At 41.1% G+C, this 18,069-nt stretch overlaps 1 protein-coding gene across 2 annotated transcripts in view; it reads left to right on the top strand.

Annotated features, from left to right (window-relative positions):
- Positions 1–1,060: 1,060 nt before the first annotated feature.
- The window catches only part of rims3 (regulating synaptic membrane exocytosis 3), a 45,477-nt gene continuing 28,468 nt past the window's right edge, over positions 1,061–18,069 (top strand). The window contains exon 1 of one of the 2 annotated variants that reach the window (XM_034704187.1): positions 1,061–1,263. Coding sequence is in view for 1 of the 2 variants with exons in the window: in XM_034704186.1 (XP_034560077.1) it covers positions 9,212–9,243 (32 nt within the window). In the remaining variant the exon portion in view is untranslated. Of the gene's footprint in view, positions 1,264–9,144; positions 9,244–18,069 lie in introns of those variants that run through there. The other variant, XM_034704186.1, reaches the window with a different exon arrangement.

Here is an 18,069-nt window from a genome sequence, read left to right as displayed (position 1 = left end):
AACCCTAACCCTAATCACAACCCTAACCCTAATCACAACCCTAACCCTAATCCTAACCCTAACCCTAATCCTAACCCTAATCCTAACCCTAACCCTAATCCTAATCATAACCCTAACCCTAATCACAACCCTAACCCTAATCACAACCCTAATCCTAATCCTAACCCTAATCCTAACCCTAACCCTAATCCTAACCCTAACCCTAATCCTAACCCTAATCCTAACCCTAACCCTAACCCTAATCACAACCCTAACCCTAATCACAACCCTAACCCTAATCACAACCCTAACCCTAATCACAACCCTAACCCTAATCACAACCCTAACCCTAATCACAACCCTAACCCTAATCACAACCCTAATCCTAAACCTAACCCTAACCCTAATCCTAACCCTAACCCTAATCCTAACCCTAACCCTAATCCTAACCCTAATCCTAACCCTAATATTAACCCTAACCCTAACCCTAATATTAACTCTAACCCTAATCCTAACCCGAATCCTAACCCTAATCCTACGCTATGGTTCCCCCCCAGCTAGAGTACGGTAATTGAGCTGAATGCACTCAACATTCAATGAATGGGGATGTGTTTTGTTAATCGGGTCAGGTCGCACGCAGCCATGTTGGAATAATTTTCCAGGACATTTGACTTTTTCTCCCATTTTCCAGGTGTTTTCCAGTACTGGAAAACTGGTCAACTGTTTTCCAGGTTTTCCAGGTTTTCCAGGACGCGTGGGAACCCTGGTTTATGCATCAGACCAGTCCCCCTTGCGTACTGTTTTCCACAAACACAGCGCTAACGTTCCGCTTTTTCTTTTTTCTTCTTTTTTTGACTGGGGGGAATCAGTTTGTGGGTGCTGGGTATACTATTAAATTCCATACAAACCACTTCTCAACTTTTTAAATCACAAGTGGATAAGTAGTTTCAAGCCTACAGTGCTGACAAGTCCTTCACTTGACCACAGGTGGTCGCTGTTACCTCTGCTGCTGAAAACAGCCAGGCTCAATCTCATCTTCCCTCCTCCCCCCTCCAGTCCTCTCCTCCCCTCCTCTCTCCAAAGCAGCGCGTCTCTCACCGCGCCTTGGATGCCGTGTGACCAGCAGCAGTGAGCGAAGAAGCCGTGCAGCAGAGCGCCGTCAGCACACCAGCACAGCAAAAATACAACCCAAACGATGACATTCTTACAGAGACGACAGAAGCAAACAATCATTTGACAACTTCACTGCCTGCACCTTGTATTCGCTGCTTATTGCTGAAAGCGGTAAGTGCTGTTAAATCCTGTTTTTTCTTTCTTAATTACAGAGCTCGCGGTGCTCAGTTCTCCGCACAGGGCAGTGATAGCGCCAATGCACTGATGTTGTGAATAATGTAATTAATAGCAGAGCGGATGATCACTGATGGGAGTGATAGAGCATGCTGGCTCAAATTGGAAGCGGTCATCTAAAATTCTCTTTATCAGTGCAATGCATCGGCCTATTGTAGAGTCAGTGTGCATGGGTTTAGATGTTAACACCTCAGGAGACTTGGTTTCCTGTTTTATTCTGCCACCTTTGTGTCACTATAAGCTTAGCAATGCCAACATACGCTTACAGCCTCAGTTTCATGCCTCCTGCTACTTAGGTCAATCTCATTATCAGTTTAAAGGGACTGATATGAGATTGTGGGGACTAGACAATGCAGATTAGGGCTGCAGGAGAGTGTAATGCTACCTAGATACTCAAAGCCTATCTTCTTTTTGTTAGAAAGCATCTTACCGCCAGCAATTACAAGTCATTTGAATATCTTGTGCTGGCATTGGAAAAATGGAAATCAAATTGTGTGTATTGATTTAGCAATGTGAAGACAGCCATGTCAGAGGTCAACTCTGCACTTCTAGTGATCTGTGTTAGGGTTGTAAGTGGGCAAATTCAAAAATGTGCCTCAGGATAAGTCAGCTATGTGATGCTATTCTGTTTGGATTGTGTTGTGTATGTGCAAGCACATGGGAGAGAGGGTGACAGCAAAGGGAGGGGAGTGTGTGGGAGAGAGAATGGGCACATTTGGAGATGCCTGAGCCAGCATTCAGGTTAGGCCAAGAGCATGCTGAGGTGTTAGATTATATCAGATGGCCTCTCACATGCACATGTATGCACACAAACACAGACACAAGCACAGCAATGTCCAGATCTGAGCTCAAACTGTGCGCCCTCACCTGTGGATAGGGGCAGAAACATGTGATGAGGCCACACAGTTTTCCCATGTCTTAATCTCTCAGAGACTGAACCAATAAACTGTCTCATATTTTCATCATTTGTTATTGTTAGTATTACGCAGAGTCTCATTAATAAGTTATCTTATAAGACTAATACTAGTGCAGATTGTTGACAGGAAAAAAGATCCTGGTCATAAATGTCAGTCTTTAAAGGGAATTTTCATTTATCAGTCAAAGTATATATTTTTTGGGAATTGTGTAGTAATTTTACACCTATGCCAGAGGAACTCAGAAGCTTGCTTTTTAAAATAATAACTTTAACAAAGGATATTTAACTTTATAATATGTCTGCGATTGATTTTGGTGCAAACCAGTCAATTCAGCTGTATAATTCTGCTACACAGAAAGTGCTAAAAGTATTGTGATCTACGAGGTTTAAGCGTACTCTGCTAGAAAAACTATGTGACGACATGATTTCAAAGTGACCCCAGACTTTGTTTTTCTGCTTTTGTGCTCTTTCAGAAAAAAATATTGGACATGGACCAAACAAGGAAATTAAAATTAACAAATAAATGATTTCCATCATAGCAGATGGTTGTTATCATGCTGGTTTGGATGTATGTTTTCATTTTGCACAGAAGTTTACTTTTAATTAATTCTTTGATGCTAAAATGATGATTGATTGACAGCTCTGTTGTAAAATGCATGCCTCTGCAGCGATCTTTACCAGATTAGCAGAGTAAAGAAGGAACAGTGGGAGAAAACAAAATAAACATTCACACAAGAGTCATTATACTTTACATAGCCACGAGTGTCTGCTTCAAATCAACACCAGAATGTGTTCTGCTGCAGACTGTACTGACCTAAGAGATCTTTGGTGTTTTACCTCTGAGTTAAATGTTTGTTTTTGTTAGAGGCCGGGGATGTGAAACAGGGGTGCAGCCAGTGGGTCTATCAGGGGTGGCTCCTGCCCCCACTTGAAATTTGACTCGCCACCTCAGATGCAATCTAGGGCTGTCAAAATAGCTCCAAAATGACAATCGAATATTCGCTCTAAAAAAAAACCATAGGTTCGAACCATTTGAATATCTATATTTGCGCATTATGTCAATATCAGGTGGACAAACTAATACAAGGAGATTTCAGATTTCACATGGCTAAAACATACCTACACATTACAAAACAAGTAAATTACCTAATGGTCTATACTGTAACACTTTTAAGACTGTAGACATCTCGCTCGCTCGCTAGCCCCCCTCCCCTCTCTGTGCGTAATGCGCTGAGTGAGTGCTGAACAAGACTTGTGCGAGCAATTAAAGGTCCCGACTCTTGTCCCTAATATAGGCAGGCTTCATTCAGTGATTCAAGCAAATATTAACATTACCGGAGGTTAAAGTTAAAAACAAAGAAGTAGTCCACTTACATTCTTGGTGCTTGTATAAAAAAAGAGAGGAAAAACTGCATTTTATCCCAGTGTCACTGATTGTCTGGCTCTTTTAGTCCACTGTCAATGCAGGGTCTTAGGCCGGACAGGTTATTTGCCAAAAACACAAGACAGTCCACATGTGAAGAAGACAGTCCACATGTGAAGAGGCCCAATCTCTTTTTATTCACTATATTCCCAGCGGAGAAAAAGACGCGTTCAGAGCGCACTGAGGATCCGGGGACGGAAAGATTTCTCTCTGCCGTCTGCTTCACGCTGTGCATGTGTGACTCCTATGACCTGTCCCTGACCCGTCATGCAGTGCGCCCACTCGCAAAGCAGCCGCTGATGTGTTTTTTTTCCACAGTCGAATATTAATTTTCACAATCGAATCTCCGTTTTTTTTAAATATTCGAATATATATTCGAATTTAGAATATTCGTTGACAGCCCTAATGCAATCCCAAAATCCCAAACTATGATTGGCCTCGTCAAAGGCAGGACTTTATACTTAATAATTTGATTGTTTAGAATGTGTTGCAACAGTCTGCTGGTATTTTCCTTATATCAGAATAGTATGATTCCTCCTTTCAGTACTTTAAATTGTAGAAAATACTTTGCACATCAACTTCTTAACACAGCTATGTTGGAGAATCAGTCTATTAGAAATGAAAAAAAAGGCCATTGATGTCACAAATGTTGTATGTTCACTACGCTGTAATTTAGTTTCACTAATAAAGGTAAAATAAAGTAAAGTGAGAAAATTCATGCAGACTTAAAGTAAAAAAATACATTTATTGGCAACACTTTAGTGCAATCTAAAATAATTTAACAGTCGTCTTTGTTAGTTTTTAAAATAAAACATTGCACAGGTATATGACATCTGTTTGACACCTTAAAGGTACAATGTGTAGAAATGGGAATATTTAGCAACATCTAGCAGTCAGATTATAGACTGAAATGTTGCCCTGCTCACACTTCCCATTGGCAATGCGTTACAGTGGCCTTTGAAGAAAAAGAAGCTGTGATGCACAACACCCACTCTCCAACCAGGGATTTTTTTGCTTAATCCGTGGTTCCCAAAATGAGGGATGGGACCCCCCCAGGGGTTGCAAGATACTGATGAGGGGGTCATGAGATGCCTTCTGAAAAATGTTTGAGTTACTTAAAATTGCATATTTTATTCATGATTGCAGAATAATATATACCAACATTTTAGTTACATTTCAGACAAAAATGAAAAATGTGATCAATTAGCTTTTTTTCCTGTTTCAACATAACCTCTGAGTGAGTTAATTCTGTGCCCAAGTTTGGCCACCCCTATTAAGAAAGCTTGGAACTGTCCCTGGTGTGACGTCAATGCCACGGCTCCACTTTATTCCAAACTACCTCACCAGTGCAACATGTCAGTGCCCACTGAGGTGGCACATTGGCTTCACTTTGTATAATGGGAGGAGATGGAAGACCACCATCCATATTATTACACAGTCAGTGTTGCTTACCAATATCGGTAGGGCTCAAGTGTTTAACAGAGTGAGAAGTATACAGTGAGTGCATTAACCTGAGCTAAAGGAGTGGGCCCTCCTTGGCTGGTGTTAAGGAGACAGAATAATTATCCATGTGCTTAACTCCTGAAATCCTTTCCTGACTCACACTTGATCCTCTGAATAATCCGTTGAGACAGAATTGAGACAGTAAAAGCTGGAAAGAGACTCAACTGTGTAGCTTAGAAAGCCAGTTTCTATATCTCTATTTGAATAAAAGTCAAGTATTGAGATTCAGAAGCCGTTTTCCACCAATTCTGCAAGCTATGCCAGCACAAAAAGGTCATCACATTTTACGCCCTAATACAGCAGCTGAATGATTGTTTGTAAAGAATTCTTGTATTTGTCACAGTTTAGGTCACATATTTGAAAAAGTGTGGCTACCAAACACGTCTGAGATTTGTGATACACAAGTTCAGTGTGCAGATAAAATCCTACTCCTCTGAAATATGATGAAATAATGTGTGTGTGTGTGTGTGTGTGTGTGTGTGTGTGTGTGTTTGTGTGTCTATCTACAGAGAAAGATCAGATAGCAACAGACAAACCAGCAGCTCAAAAAGCCAGTCTGACTGTTTGTCACTGTATCATCAGTCATCAAAGCCCACACGCAACGCACACACACACACACACACACACACACACACACACACACACACACACACACACACACACACACACACACACACACACACACACATACTCCTCAGCATTTGTAGCTGGAAAGGGCAAAGGCAATGTTCAGTTCAGCCCACACATACACACACATACGCTCACACAAGTGGGAACACATCTGACCACACTTCAGATCAGTAGCTGGCAGCTGCTGGTCCTCCTCTTCTTTGAAATGAAAATAAAATGAAAACAACCAAGGGGCAGAGGAGACACTTATCATAGTAATGAGCAGGCTTTGTATCTTTGTTTGTGTGTTTGTGCATGTTTTTGTTGCACTCCATGTGGCTTTGTGTACACTTGTAGACAACAATTTGTAAGACACAATTTACCAGCCAAGTGGTACGCATCATCAAAGAGAGGAACTGTGAATGGTTGACAATGATTGGTTGAAGGGTATCACATCTCACTTCCCTCTCCGGACTGGACCTGCTAATGAGACTCTATAGTGCCATATGAGATTATGTTTCACACTCACACATATATTGAACTCAAATGTAGATTAGCCCAGCCCATATGGATGTGGATGCTGGTTTTGACCTATTTTTCTGAAGTGTATATTCATTACACAGGGTCAGGTGATCTGCTGGTAGAAGGGCGCTGTATTTTCCATGCTATAGAGGCCTCTGCTAGAGCAGTCCTCAAAAAATCAATCCCAGCCAACACATGATATGTGTTTGAGGCTGCTGCAAGAGCAAAGGTGACCTCCATAGTGTGTGTGTTACACACTTGCTAACCTAACCGCTGTGTAGAAAGACATTTTTACATACTGATGAAAAGAAAAACAAGATTAGTTAATATGCAATTTAATTATATGTCCCAATATAATGTTAAATTCATGTATGTCATTACCACTGATTGGCAAAATTAACTGTCCAATCTTATTTAACAAATGAAAATAAGATATCTTATGACATTTTAAAAATTTGGAAATCTTGAGCAAAACCCTACTGAAAGGTGAAGGGCCATCAGCCTTAATGTAAAAAAAAGAAAAGTGCCTGAAATCAATGGTAAATGGGAAAACTTCCTAAAACAGACAGAAACCTTGAGCAGAACCTGACTCATAGGTAGAGGGCCATCTGCCCTGACCTACCTTACACCATGTATTTTGGGAATTTTCAAAAGTTTCTCTAAGACCTATTGGCATTGAAAACAACAATTTTTAATATGTTAAGCACATATTAAATCAACAATTAGAGGGAAAAACTTCCCTTTGAAGGCATAGACACAGGTCTGCCTTAAAGTGATATTTCAGTTTTTTTGAAGTGGGGTCGTACGAGTTACAGTACACTATTGCTCCTGCTAGCCACAATGCGTGCCAGTGAGCTCTTCCCCTTTAATGAGAAAATTCCCAGAGGACTGGCAGGTAAGCTAGGCTATTTTCTCTGCAGACGGGGCCTCCTATTTCGCGTAATTTCGCCAAAGTTGAGAAAATATGGTCCAGGAACTCATCACGGTGCAAATGCATGCACCAGTAGAAAAAATCGTAGCTATTCAGTTTTCCGTCAGCTGTTAGGATCAACAAGCTCGTAGCATTTTCGACACTTTTAGGAAAAAAAACTATAAACTGCAAAAATGAGTGATTCTGACAGCGACGATGACATACCGTTTACTGTGGACACAAGAGGATTTCTCTATGAACCAGAGTTTACAGAGGAAGAACTCCAGATGCAGACCCAACGCACCGAAGAAGAGAGGGGAGAAAGTTCTGTGCCAAGAAGTGAGCAGGAGAGATCCCACGTTACCTGGTGGTGCCGGTGTGTAAACTGTGAGCCCATGCCTATGAACTTAGAGAGCTTCTGCTGTCAGGAGAGGGACTTAGTGACAACAATACTTCAGAACCTTTCTGATTCAGAGGATACCAGCGGCTCACATACGGCTCCAGTCTGCATCCCTCATCATCCAGAGTTTCCTGCCTTACAGGAGGTTTGCTTGTTTGAACAGCCGGGATAAAGACAGGTACGTCCCATCTTTTAAATTTGCAGAAAAGTGAGTTTAATTCACTATAAAGACCGATACTGCTACTTGATCCTGCTACGTGCTTGTTGATCCAAACAGCTGATCAGCATGTATTCGTGCTCATGCAGCTGAAAAGAACACCGGTCTGTGAGGTGCGTCTGAAAATAGTGCCAAAACAAAGGGGGTTTCTGACGGCAAACTGAATAGCTTCAATTTTTTCTACTGGTGCATGCATTTGCACCGTGATGAGTGGCTGGAACATATTTTCTCAACTTTAGCGAAATTACGTGAAATAGGAGGCCCCGTCCTCAGAGAATTGTAGCCTAGCTAGCCTGCCGGTCCTCTGGGAATTTTCTCATTAAAGGGGAAGAGCTCACCGGCACGCATTGTGGCTAGCAGGAGCAATAGTGTACTGTAACTCGTACGACCCCACTTCAAAAAAACTGAGATATCCCTTTAACCTACCTCAAACAATATATTTGGTGGGAATTCAAATATTTATGTGAAGGCCTTTCTCCGTTAGTATATGTCACAATGTTTGTAAGTTAGTCAGGTAAACAAACATGAAGTCTAAAGTTGCAAGGGAAGCATTCCCCAAACAGGCAGAACCAGACCAGTAGAAGGAGAGCCATCTGCCTTGATCTAACCATATATTTTGGGGTTAAACGATATTTCTGATTTGGATTTGCAGTTAAGGTGTAGCTGTGTAGTTTACACTCCCTATAATAGACTTGTCATGTTCCACCCCTGCTGTTCAGTTTTGCATTTACTTCATTTAAATGTTGATTACCTTTTAATAGCTTATTTGTCAGTCACCCCCAATCATAATCTCCACACTCACAGATTTAGAGGCATAGTCCTGGTACATGTGTGAGTGCTCAAGGCTATCCAGCTGTCAAATCATAATGTGCAGGAAGGCTCTGAAGGAGACTTTCTTGTGGACTTATCCACATTTGTAGAGTTGTTTTTCTTAATCAGTTAAGTGTTCATCTAGGATTTGCTTGACTGCCTTTTTTTACTATTGGAAGTTGCCTAAAATTGGTTAATCATGTGATATAATATACAAAAATCCAAACTGGAGGTTGGCTTTTACCATATGAGAGTGTCCCATTCCTCATTGTTGTACCATCTCAAGTCCTCACGCACTGCACCTCTGACGTCAGTACTGCGTGAGGATTCATTGCTTAAGCTTCACAGAGAATGGGATTGAGCCTGTGTGTACTTCCTGCCTTTGTGTGTTTTCCCGCCTCTGAGATTGTGTGCCACACCCCGACGTCTTTCACCTTGTCTGATTAATCCCACCTGTCCCTGATTACTCCCTGTGTATATAGTCTAGGACTGTCCCTGTGTCTGGGAGTTCATTCAGCACTTCTTGTGTTTCCTCGTGGCTCCTCTTGTGTTGCATCTCTTGGACCTAATTTTGAATGGGAATAATTAATGTCATGGACTCATCCAAGTAAGTCTTTTTATGTTATTTTGTTTAGGTCAAATAAATCTAGACGTCTGTATTTGGGTCCTATGTCTTTGCTTAAAAGCTTAACTAGATGGGACTTCTTGAAATAAGAATTCTAGCTATAATTTACATATAAAGTCTGACATGGTAACTTTTTTATTTATTTAGATAACATAATGGCTTTATATGATTCACATGACACAAAATCTAACAATTAAAAATGACAAGTATGATTAATTTGCTAATACTCAATGGACTGCCATCAGTCTAGCAGATCAGCCAAACACTTAAACCCGCAAACATCCCAAAAATGGGGTCACACATAAAGGGAACATAGGACAGAAATGGATTGAAAGCTTGAGATAGAAGTCTTGAAGTGCAGAGAGATAAATATTCAGCTCTTATCTTGTCCTCCCCAAGGGTCAGACCATGTTCCAATGCACACATCCCCTTTTGGAGTTTAGCTGTAAATAAGAAAGGGAGGCCAGCTTTGGTTGACCCGGCTTGTCTCCACTGGCCCTTTGTAGCCCCCACCTCAGGGCCACACGACCTGTGCTTTCTTAGCTGCGACTTGCCGGTCTGGGCATTGAAACTGAAAGCGCTACTTTGCCCCGGGCTGGGTACCAGCGTCCCAGGTGGGATGGAGAGGGGGTTGAGGGTGGGAGGAGTGACTGAGGGGTAGTGAGAGAGATGTCACTGACCACATTAGTCATCAGAGAAAGGAGGCCATGAGTCAGGAAAGCTCTCAGTCTCATCCATCACGCCCCTCTTAACCCACTTTCCTTGCAGTCCAGCCACTCTGGCTTTTTTTTTCTATTTTCTGCTAGCCCTCCATCCCTCGGCTGCTGACGGAGTAACTTTGCCATCCTTCTTTTTATTGTGATGAAAACAGAGGAGAGGCTGTGAGGAGAGAGGTTCAGTGTTAGACAGATTGCAGGTGGTGGCGGTGGAGATTTAGAGTCAATCTCTAGAGACCAAGTTAGAAAACAGACGTTTTTTTCCCCTGAACAACTTTTACACCTTTATAACAAAATAAATACAACAGTTGAGCTTGTTTAGTGTCCCTGTGAAAGATAGGATAACACAGTGACATAGTGTGTCTCGTCTTCACACCAGACTCCCCGCGGTGGTTTGCAGAGAGAAACCCTGTGAGCTGGTGAGACTAGGGGTGATAAGTGTGGATATTAGAGAGGTTTCACTTCTCTAAAAGACTGCTTGCTCTAATCCTGGATGAGGTAATTGATTCACTGCTGAGACAAAAACATTGTATTACTAGTTCAGCAGTGGAGGGATTAGCCTGGAATATGGTGGGAGCAGAGGATGAGTGAATGAACGTTTGAAATGATAACTGTAACTGCTATGAAACACCTACCGTACAACTTTGTGCTGGTTTGCTATATTTCTGCTATATGAATGTACTCCCTAAGAACAAAAAAGAGGCAGATGGGTTAAGAGTCTCACTTTAGTTCACCTATTGTCCATTATGTGCTTATTCTATTGCAATTCATCATGAGTTTGTACTTGTTAACAATTAGGTACAGGCTGTACCTCCTAATGACGTGGATAATGTAATCTGGGTTAATGGTAAGCTTGTTGTCTTATTGTCTGACTGCTCATGATCCGGTTTCTGATAGGCCTATTGTTGCTGTTGGCCCAGATCTCTGCAGTACTTTAGGGGTGTAGCATATTGTCAACGTGTTAGTAGAGACAGTTTCAAGACCTGTAAGTTGTGATCACCATATATTTTTTGTCAAATTTCAAAATTTTAGCATGTTGGTTGACACAATCTTAGCCTGTGTCAATTATTTTTGCATGCTAAAAAAATCAAGCTAGCTAAGTTTTACGTTTTTGGCTATGCACTGCCATGTAAATGCATGCTAACGAAAGTTCACACAGCTTTCCTATTAAAGTAATAACCCTGCTTTCTTACTAACCACCCTGCTGTGTTAAACTTGATTCCAGTTGGTCAAAACCCCATGACAGGGCTCCAGATTACGACCAATTTGGCCACATATGCTCCTGATATATAAACTGTTGAACTTTCAAAAATATTTGGGAGCATATGTACGACTGCAAACAATTGTTTTTGTGTGACCTTTTCCCCATGTTTCTATCAAACGTCAGCTAATACAGCAGCTGGTGGTTGATAAGTAACGCATGCCAAGCTGTGCACTGTTATGTCAGTCAAGAGTTAGGTGTGCTGCTTAGCAGGCACTGCTATTCAACCACTGCTCCTTTCAATCTGACACTTGCATAACCAATCAGCGTCATCTTGACTTTCAATGTTATCTTTAAATTGGTTAGTATTAGCCTTCAATCAGTCCCTTTCACTACACTTCATTGTCATGTTAAGAGTAGGGATGTCCCGACCTCGATCTCAACTATCGGATCGGAGCCAATCTGGGCGGTTTTTAAATGATCGGCATTTGAGCCGATCATCTTATCTGATCATTTATTAAAAATAATAAATGAGATATTGACGTAGAACTCCAGCCATTATTTAAAAGTTATTGTAGAACTTGCGTGCACCGCCAGACACATTACAGAAAAAACATGTTCTATATGCACCATACAGTAATTCTCCAGCGACATATGGTTCAAAAAGGCGAAAACATAAACCAAACACAGGACAGTCTGTTACATTAGCATCAGCAACCTTGTGTCGTAAAAGTCAGCAGTGTGGAAATATTTTAAACTAGAAAGTGAGAAAAGTCTAGCAAACACTTCAATTCATGCAATACCTAGCTTGGAGGCTCTCCTTGTTAGGAGAGCGAGCTAGCTAGTGTGAATCAGAAGAGCTGAAGAGAGAAGATTGCAAGAATGCTGAGGGAAATATTTTTGTAGACCACCTAATGTTAGAGAATGTAACTCCGAAAGTTGGTAGTGGTGGTGGGGTGAATGTTGATGCACCGGTAGGGAAGAAGGTTCACAGTTTAAGTATTAGCATGGGTTTTTGTGCTCTGTATCTTTGCTGAGTGGATGCAGAAAAAACACAACCAGCTTTTGTTCCGGTAGTGAAATCTATATAAAGCATAAAATTAGCACTTTTATAAATTCCATTAATAGAATTTTTCTTTTTATAACAGAATATGTCAGATTGAGTTGGTGCTCATAATGGACCATCATTTTCCTTATGATCACAAGACACACTGACCTTTCTGTGTGCATTGTTTATTGCTATTACTGCTATCTGACGTGTGCAGACGATATAAACTGACGGTTGTAATGCTGTATTGCGTTTTTTTAATAACCCCAGAGAAGCTAATTTGACCCCTTAATTGTAGCTCTGACAGAGAAAACGCAAACCACAGCATCAATGTCATCGCTGATTCAGGCAATTTGTGTGAAAACATGGTGTGACCGATCGAATTTATGTCTGCTGTCACAAGGTGATGTAGAGGGAGTGACTCAATGACTCACCTCATTAAAGATTTTATTGGATCAAAATTTGATTGGGCCGTTGGGCGAGGCAAAGCGAGAGCTCATCATGAACTCCTTTTCCGTTCATTTCATGGATGTTATCATTTGATTGAGGTGTGTGTGTGTGTGTGTGTGGCAAAATATTGCTCTGCAAAGTGTGAAATGGGAAATTTGTTAATATTAAATGGTCCTGTGACTACATCTTTTTTTTGTACACTGTATCCCATTGTCAAATTAATACTTTAAAATCTAAACCATGCAAGAACAGAGAGTTTCAGAGAAGATCTGGATGTTATTTCAAGTTAAGTAGCAAAGACACTAGTTTCAATACCCCTGTCATTCAATATTCTGTCTTTTTCTTCAGCCACCCTTCTGGCAAGTACATTCAGTGCAGCATATGTGTTAGCACTGCGCCGGGTTTCACTGTGTGTGATTTTGTGTGTGATCCATTTGGCGCCGAGTCGTCCCACAACCTGGCACTCTTTCTCTGTCCCTGTGTGTAGCTGCAAAACCAGCCTTCTGTTTTTTCTTGCCTTAAGAGACCCCTTATGATCAGAGAGAATCATCAACCACACACACAAACACAAACATGATATCGGGAATAAAAAAAACCCATAGCAGCAGGCACCAGGCCGTCACATACAGTATCATGACCTGGGCAGTATCCATGGCAGCCTCAACAGGAAGTGCATTACAGTTCCTGCCTGTCCTTGTGCACTGCCGGAGTGATTGTTCATCATGAATGTTCTTTTAATGTTGGCTATTTTTCGACTTTACACTCATCACAAGTTGCATGTACAAAACATGTTTTTGATCAAATGTAGGAAGCTCTTGCCAAATTTGTTTTTTGATTTGAATCATATTTGCTCCCTATTGAGTAGTGGAATAAATGCTGTTAGCAGCTGTTAGGAAAATATCAGCCGCTTAGTTTGAATGGAAACACTGGTTCCCATTTCAGCCAGGCTGGCCTTTATCAAATTAAGAGTGACGCACAGCTTCTTTAAGAAACACTGGCAGTTGGCAGGTAGCCACTCATGGCAATGAATCTATAGTCAGGACACATAATTGACATTGATCATGACGTTGGAGCCAAAACAAACATCAAATAGTTCATTGCTAAGAAGATGTTCTTTTTCGGTAATCAAGCCATGAATCCGGTCAGGTCACTTTTTACCACCTCACATGGAAAATTAGGCTTTTAGCAGCTAAAATGAAGCTTTTCAAAAACACATCGAAACACATTGAATGGATAGCAAACACAAAATATTACAAGTTGATAAGAAATGACAAGAATATTGATCTTTCTTAGAATCACTCACCTTTTCTTTCCATTGTTTGTGTCCTGACAGGACACTCAGACCTACAGTCTATCTTTACTGTCTACTTTGCAGCTAATTCTTAATTAACTGAGCAGCAGTATCAGTGACGCCTCTGTGCTAGAGAGCAACTCTAAGCAGACCATTAACTGATCACTGAGCCTTATCTAATCACAAGGTTGTGACATTTGTGTTTATGGAAGAAGCAAAAGGAGAGATCTCATTTTTAACTCTTTGGTTCACTATGCTGATTGTTATGATTGGTTGAAACACTGCTGAAGTTAGATGTCTGGTCTTCTGCACTGTAGCTTGACAACAGTATTTGGCTGGGCATTTGGTGTCACTTCAAACCAAAGAAAATTACAAATTTTGCCCCATTTTTACAACACCTACAGCTGTTATCTTTGCTTTTTCTTAACAGAATTTTATTAAGTGAGAGCTTTGACATTTTGGGAAATACATTTGTTCATTCTTTTACTTGGAGTTACATGATAGGACCAAAACCTCTCTCATATCTGTCTGTTGAATATCAAGCTACAGTCAGCAGCCTGTTAGCTTAGCTCTGGGGATGTCCCGATCTCGATCTCAGCTATCAGATCCGACCTGATCTTGATGTTTTTTTAATGGATTGGTGATCAGTATTTGAGCCGATTATCTCATCCGATCATTTACGTCCGCTGTCACTGAACACACTTTGCAGCTGAGTGTAGTTGAGCTTTCTGAGTTTGCTCAACTGTATATACATAATGAGAAAATAATAAACGGGACATTGATGTAGAACTCAAGCCATGATTTAAATTTTATTGTGCACCGCCAGACATGGCGCAGAAAAAAGCATCTGCTCTACGCACCCTACGGTAGCTCTCCAGGGACATATGGTTCAAAAAGGCGAAAACGTAAACCAAATACAGGACAGTCTGTTACATTGGAATTAGCAACCTCATGGCTAGTGGCTACTAGCTTCAAGAAGAAACTATGCACTTCTGTGCAATTTCTTTGCTTAATAATTTTTCCCCACATTTTTACCAGTAAGTACATTTATTGCGCTCATACTGTGGCTGAATGCATCATGTCAGAAATCAAACTGCTCTTGCTGCTCCACAATACTAGCTGCCTTCCTTACAACAGGAGTAGAACGGGGATAAAGTCCTACAAGATAAGATGATTCAGATTATACACAGCAGTGCTCGGTGTAGGGTGGAGACAGGTGTTGTCGAGGTGGGGAGGAGGAGCTGATAGCCCCCACCAAGCTGGGTGGAGTGGGACGATTTGCTGACAGGAGGAGAAATAAATAAGCTCTGAGATGAGAAGTTAGAGCGCACAGAGACATATGGCAGGGGAGCTGTCTGGCACTAAGATGAAGATAGATTGGCTCCAGGTGAAACGTCAGGTCCAACCAAACAGTGTGGGGACAGGTACATGGTGGCATGTTCGACTGCAAATATTAGCGAGTGAAGGACTTGTAGGAGGGACTTTTAGTCTTTCTGTAGTTCAGCTATAGTTCATACCTAGAATTTATACAAGATTAAATTCAAGGACTGAATAGTTTATTTTCCATGTCTTTATATTGACAACATATTGACAGGTCAGTCCCAGTTTAATTAAATGTTTTTGTTTTAATGTGTTATGGCTTTATCTATTGCTGTTGAGTTGAAATGGCACAATTTAAGACACTCTTTATAGAATTAGAAAAGATCTCCTTCAAAGAAGAAAGCATAACATAAAATATAACTCCTAAAATAGATTGATTTGATTGTACGCTTGCACCAAATATCATTGTGTTTTTAACAGTTTTCTTCAAATACAACAATAAATCTTAAGATTTTTACAGCATATTGAATTGAGATTGTTTATAGCATGTTCAAGTTGTTGTTGCCATGTAATATGAATTTTATAAGAATCTTTTTCATAGTGGGATAGAAATCATCTGTAAAAAAAAGAAGTGATGCTAACAGATGTCAGCAGAGCTAAAACAACCAGCCTTTAGCCCTTCTGCGAAATGCTGCCAAACCATGCCACTCTATTAGATTCTATCTGTTCTGTGCTTGTTTACATCCGGGTAGTCAAGCTTTATCGCATTATGGCAGTAGCCATTTATTGGAGCTTCAGCCCCAGCTAGTGGCAAGCGACTATACTACAGCTTAGACACAATATATGATGGACATTTCAGGCCTACAACAATAAAATATTGATATTCAATTTAACTGACTGACAGTGCAGGTGCAGATTAGCAAGAGTACATTTAATCATGTTGTCATCCCTAAAGCAACAGCTCATTTTAAAACTGCCTTTATACACACTGTTGGCATCTTAGTGTGCATGCCGGACTAACATCACAGACTGGGCACCAATAAAGAGGTAGAGAGGTTTTATCCTCTCTCGTGTACATTGGGAATTTTTGTGCGTTTCAGTGTAAAGAGGTTGAGGCCATTTTTAGGCTTCACTCAGATTGGGTTGGAGTCAAAACTTAAACCATACAGGGAAAAACATATATAGTACGCAATATATGGCACACTTTAGTTCACCCTGCTCCACTCTGGAGCACATATTCAGCCAGTGATGGACAGCCACAGAACCCCCCCCCACACACACACACACACACACTGCACAGCCTGAAGATCTCATCATTAAGAGGAAAGCAGGAATGGTTGCATGTCTGAGTCGTTGTCACCATCAGTGTCATACTCTTCTTCCTCTCCTTGTCTTCCTCTCGCTCCATTATTCCTCACAGATGCGGCCGCAGCTTCCAGCAGTGTCTTCCTCTGTGTCCATTCATTACGAAGCGTCCTCTCCTCCCACGTTCCTCTCCCTGTCCTTCGTCTACCCTCACTTCTTCTTGTCAGTCCTCGTGGCTCGCTGAAAGCAGAGTTATTCTGTTTATCTCGCGTCTCTCTACAGCCTTCTCGATCCCTTCCCTTCCTCTTTTTCTGCTGCTCCGCTCGCTCTGTGTTCACAGTACAGAGACCCCCCAGAGAGCCACAGAGAAGAGTGTGTAAGCTGGAATAGAAAAGGGTTATTGATGAGGAAGAGAGGGAAGAAGACAGATGGGTAGAAATTAAGGGCATATAGACTAACCTGAATTTCACATTTTTATTCCCCTTTAATTCCCTCTCCGTCCCTGATTCTTTCCCCTCAGTACCCTTTTACCATCATAACAAATGTCACTGCAATAGCTCTGTATAAAACACTCAGCCCTCCACCTCCTCCCTACTTGCCTATTATTTTGAGTTCCATTACAAAATGCCAAAGTTTGCCCTTTTCTGCATTATTTCACCGCTCCTCAACAGCACCCACTTTAGTTATTGTGGTAATGCAACCACTTTTTTTTCTACTCTTAGCATTGTGATGTTGTTGGTATGACAAAGCAGAGCAATCACGACAATGATTTACAGAGACATCGGAAGCACGAGAGCTTGTACATCCGAGTGTTCCTATCTGAAGACGTATTGAGGCCACTGTAGTGTTCACTGTACTGTGTATGTATTATTCATGATTAAAAGTCATGGGACTGAGTGTTTAAGTTGAGTTTATGCTTCCGTGGTATGTAATTGTTGTCTTTTAGTCACGCTAGGAGCATGGCTGTGGAGATGGCATGGTTGGTTGAGTCTCCAGTTGTGGTGCATATAGAAATATCTCAACAGCTATTAAATGTATTGCCATAAAATATAGAGGAGTTTATTGTCACCTTGATGTTGAGTCCTGTTTATTTTGATCCTGATCTTTTGGCTTCCCTCCGCTAGTGCCACCAATCACATTAGCGGTCTTGACAGGAGGGACTGTAGGCCGACAAGTCCGTTGATCACATGATTTTCTATACAGTCTTTGAACCAGTGGTTTGATATAGCATCTGGAAGTGACCAACAAGAGCTTTCATAGTAGGGTTGTCACAGTACCAAAATTTTGACCTTAAACACCATACTACTAAAACTGTAATGATATCAATATCTTCAATATCACGGCTACAAAAAATTAACTTCTGAGCACCTAAAACGGTTAACTTTGTTGCATATATGTACTAAGATAAATTAAACTAAATCCTCCTTTAATGACTGCCAGTGCATTTTCACAGATTGTGCTCCCTGCCTTTTGCTTT

The sequence above is a fragment of the Notolabrus celidotus genome, chromosome 16 (assembly GCF_009762535.1).
Source record: "Notolabrus celidotus isolate fNotCel1 chromosome 16, fNotCel1.pri, whole genome shotgun sequence".
NCBI lineage: Eukaryota > Metazoa > Chordata > Actinopteri > Labriformes > Labridae > Notolabrus > Notolabrus celidotus.
This window is presented reverse-complemented; position numbering and strand designations above follow the sequence as displayed.